This window comes from Astatotilapia calliptera, chromosome 22 (assembly GCF_900246225.1).
Source record: "Astatotilapia calliptera chromosome 22, fAstCal1.2, whole genome shotgun sequence".
Classification (NCBI taxonomy): domain Eukaryota; kingdom Metazoa; phylum Chordata; class Actinopteri; order Cichliformes; family Cichlidae; genus Astatotilapia; species Astatotilapia calliptera.
Genome location: NC_039322.1, coordinates 30,265,640 through 30,270,345, shown reverse-complemented (window position 1 = coordinate 30,270,345; position 4,706 = coordinate 30,265,640). Strand labels below are relative to the sequence as shown.

The 4,706-nt window shown below is 43.3% G+C and overlaps 1 protein-coding gene across 1 annotated transcript; it reads left to right on the top strand.

Annotated features, from left to right (window-relative positions):
- Nucleotides 1–401: 401 nt before the first annotated feature.
- On the top strand, nucleotides 402–4,466 carry irx4b (iroquois homeobox 4b). Its single transcript, XM_026156351.1, has 6 exons — nucleotides 402–803; nucleotides 1,126–1,311; nucleotides 1,512–1,624; nucleotides 1,937–2,093; nucleotides 2,276–2,429; nucleotides 2,544–4,466. Exons 1-6 carry the CDS (start codon nucleotides 759–761, stop codon nucleotides 3,128–3,130), a joined length of 1,242 nt encoding a protein of 413 aa, XP_026012136.1. The 5' UTR covers nucleotides 402–758; the 3' UTR covers nucleotides 3,131–4,466.
- The last annotated feature ends 240 nt before the right edge of the window (nucleotides 4,467–4,706 follow it).

Below are 4,706 nucleotides of genomic sequence, written 5' to 3'. Positions count from 1 at the left end.
ACGTTCCCGATCCCACCCCCTCTGGCCATGTGTGCCAGTGTAAATGCGTGCGTGGACGTGTGCAGCTGTGCGCCTGTGTTTATTGAGAGAGAGGAGAATTGATCACAACTCTCTTTACGCCTGGGGACTCTCGGGAGCATCGCTGCGCAGAGCTGTTCTCTTGGATAAGAGGCGAAAGGAAACTGGGAGGGAATTAATTAGGAGTGAGTTTCTTCATCTTGATATGAACACCGAGTTACACACACACACACACACACACACACACACACACACACACACACACACACACACACACACACACACACACACACACACTCGCGCGGAGTCCAGGCTGACGTCAGACAGACGCGCCTTAAAAACCAAAGAGCGCATCACGGAGAGATGCGTGGTTTGATCACACACACAAACTGGCGTTGGATTGTAAGAGAGCAGGGACACTTTAAAGAGCAGGAGCAGTCTGGTGGATGAGGTGGAAACTGCGGGTGAAGCCGAGAAGTTACTTCGAAAGTCCGTCAGCGCTTGTGCGTAAAATGAAAGCGCTGCGTAAATGTCCGCGTGTCCACTTTTGGACGAGATGGTAGATGAAATTCTAATTAAAAACAAAAAAAGCTGCAAAGTTGACCGGAAAGTATCTCTGAACTAGTGTCAGGGCAAAATAATTTAAAATAATTTTTTAAAATCTGCGTTTGGTACGGATGCTGCTGGAAGTCGCTCCACATCTGCACTCCACTTATTTCCTCTTTGGTCACATTTGAACCATGGCTTACTCTCAGCTGGGATACTCCTACTCCACCACGCCACAGGTACGGGTAGTATATTGTTTTGTCTTTGATGTTATTGATGAGGGCCTGAGCTAAATAAGGAGGATAAATAGATTTTAACTGGTCAAAAAATAGTCCATCAACAAGTCCACAATGGAGAAAATGTGACAAAATCAGCACATCGGTGCTGTTTTATTCCAGCTTTTGTTTTGCTTTTGAGAAAATAACTGAGATTAAACATTTGCTCCTTTGTGAAAGTAAGGAGACATTTAAAGCGCCAGTGTACGTAAGAGAGTTTCTATACACACCAGATTCCCTTTCCTTTATGGATATCAGTGAGTTCGTTTCATACATTTTTCCTTAGTTTCTGATGACTTCAGGCTCCCTGGCCGGTTGCTTGGAGCCGGGAACCCCCCCGTCCCACCCGGTGCTGCGCTCACCGGGCCACCAGCTCACCCCAGGAGCAGGCATCGGAGTCTACAGCGGCCCTTATCCCAAGAGCCAGAGCTATTACAACACCTGCGCTACGGACGCCGCTCTCTATTCCAGAGTGAGTGTCACACTTCACTTCTAACTCTTTAATTCTCGGATTTCAAAGTGTTCACTTCCGGATTTTTTTTCTTATTCGTTTTGCCCTTACAGTAAAAACGTGTAAAGATTGTCTCTTGTGCAGGAACATTTCTGAAAACACATAAATAAATAAAAGTTTGTTTAACCTTGATTAGGCATTAATTTCTTCAATATTTTCAGGGGCCACTAGATCACAAAGAAGGAGCTGCATCTGTGCATGTGGGGACATCTCAGACTCCTGCCTATTATCCTTATGAATACACATTTGGACAATATCCTTATGACAGATATGGGTAAGTGAACAAGAATGTTTTCACTGCTCTTAAATTAAAACATATTTTTAACATGATAACTGTAAAATATCTGTGTCAGCATTATCATTTACTTCAGAATGATGGGAAAAACCTGTCTGTAGCAGGTTTATGGAGTCAGTGTTATACTATAATAAGATTTATTATATTTATAGTGTTTTATTGTAATTTACTCAAATTTAATTGTAATTTATAATACCACATTCTTACGAATATCGAGTTTTCTTTCCCTCTGTTTTTCACTTACTTTTGGTATGAGCTAACTGTTTATTTGATTCTCATAATCTGGCTCAGTTATTCCTGCTCAGACGGCGCTTCGCGTCGTAAAAACGCCACCCGAGAGACCACCAGCACCCTTAAGGCTTGGCTGCAGGAGCACCAGAAGAACCCCTACCCCACTAAGGGGGAGAAAATAATGCTTGCCATCATCACCAGAATGACGCTTACGCAAGTGGGTTCTTGTAAAATATTTGATGTTTATCGGGAAATTTTTGGGTTCTGTTGCATGATAATGTGTCTGATTTTCACCTTTTCCTAATTCCATACAAATAGTACATTTTCCCACATTTCGACTTTCCTTCTCCTCCTTTTCTAACTTTAAATTCGCTTCTGATTTCTCCTTCCTTCCCTCAGGTGTCTACGTGGTTTGCAAATGCACGCAGGAGATTGAAAAAGGAGAACAAGGTGACGTGGTCACCGCGGGCTTGTAAAAGCTCAGATGACCGAGGCTGTGAAGATGACAGTGATGAAGCTGAGAAGCCACTTAAAAGTGACAAGGAGCTTCCTGGTATGCAAGTCCTAAATCAGTCTGCCAGCAAAGTTTGCTTTGTTTCATGGTTTTCCGAGCTTTGACTGTTATGCACAGACTCTTTACTGTCGGTGTCGTTTGTTTTTTTCTCAGAGCAACAGTGCGCAGACCTGCAGAGTGATCTTGAGGACTTCGATCTGCTGGAGTCTGATGCTTCTGATTGTGATCCAAAGCCACAGTTTCTACCTGAGGACAATGAAGTGAACCCAAACACAGAGCTACCCCACGTGCATCTCGCACACAACCCAGATACACTGCACAGAAAAGAGAGACTGTCCCCTGACTGCCCCAAACTCACACCGGTCCAGCACCAAAGCAGCTCCTTCTATCTTAATGCAGACCTTCGAAGCACAGATGCCAAACTCAAAATCTGGTCCATCGCTCACACTGCTGTGTCTTTGGATGCCAGCTTGCAGTCTGAGTACCCGCCATGTATGCTGTCATCAACCGGTACTTCCTCGTCACCCGGGTATCCGACCAACATGGCACTCACCAAGACAGAAAGGCAACAGGAATCTCCAGTCGCCACACTCAGAGAATGGGTGGATGGCGTTTTCCACGGCCCTCCTTTCCAACAGCCCAAACCGGCTGAGGTATGGAAAGGCCTAAACGAAGCTACGATAGAGAGCAGAACACCTGGACAGTCCTTTGAAATTGGGCGGTCTGCTTCAGCTTTGTAGTTCATCAACAAGCCATCGTTGGGAGAGACTGACTTAAACTCGACTTAATGTGAAAGTCGATATTTTGACTGTGTGACTTGATCAGCTGACCGTTCACTAAGAGCCACTCCCTGTTTGCCTGTTGAAGTTTCCATTTTGTTTTAAGGCAGGACCGCCAGTTCTAGTTCAACAACTGTTTTTGCGGGCTTGAAGACAGTGGGTAAAAATGTCATGCTTAGAGTAAAATCTTAGTATCTTTACCAGCTCACAATCCAGACTGAGCCATGCTAACAAGCTTAAGTGAAAGCAGTGTCATCCCCCGTTGCACTGTTTTTCCTCGTTCAGAGAATGGTTTAAAAAAGACATTCCTTTTACTAAAGGCCCATGCACACTGCTTCAGGAAATCCAAAGCCCGGCAGACCCGCTCTGCATAGTCACAGTTGCTAAGCTTGATTGGAAAATAGTTTATTTTATTGAAGGAATTTAGTGAACGGTCAGTTATTGGTGTATGATCCTAATGTGGCAATTTGATATCCCCAATGCTCTCTTACAAGTTACAGACTGTTGCAAACTACATCAACGATCAACTGTCACGGCACACTTCTCTGCTCCAAGGCTGTATGATGCACACACATGAAAAAATACAGTGTTGTACACTTGCACGATAGCCTGCACATGCACTGAGTCACAGAAATAAAAGGCGTGTTACTTAGCATGGCAAAGTTCTCCGACTGTGCCCTTACATTAGCTGCCCACTGTCTGGAACCAATAGTAGAATCACGTTAGCTGATATAAATCCAGTTCAGGGGAAAGGGAATATACCTCGGCAGTTTTGGATGCGTGTGTGTGAGTGTGCCACAGACAGGGTATTTGTGTGTGTTTTGAAGGAAAGAAAGGGGGAATGTGAGTGGTATTCAGCCGTGACTAATGGAAACACACAGAGGAGGGTGCTGCTAAATTGTTAAATCGATGCCACTTCCACCTCGGCTCCAGATATAGCTGCAATCAGCGATGCGTCCCTTTTCATTAGACGGCTTTTGACTTTGTCAACCTGGGACTGCAAGAAAATCCACCACAAGCAAAATGCTTCATAAAAGCTCTTAAGTAATTTTAACTAAGTGTCACGTCTTTATCCCCTCTGGTGATTTCTTTTTCATGCAGGCAATAAATAGAAAAGATTGCTATAATAAACAGAAATCAGGCAGTTATCATTAGCCTAAATAACTTTTTTTTTAAGAAAAAATGCATTTTCATCAACTTTAATTATTAAAGGAACCTCCACAAATTTCACAAATAAAGCACAACAAGAAACAGTGAAGAGCTGTTGTCTTTTTCCTTCACCCCCCCAACAATATTTCTGCTCATCCTGTTTTCGATTTAGTAGCAGTGATAAAGTATTTATCAGAACAGAGGAGGGATCTGCCTGGGCTTTGTATGGAATTAACCATTTCAAATTAAATAATTCAGGATGAATTCAACCGAGAATTTCATTCTGTTTCTGCTTCATAAATAAGTAAGATCTAAGATGATAAATAATGACATCTGACGTTTTATTTCTGGAAAGTTTTCTTTCTCCTGCTTGCTGGCGACTGGGATC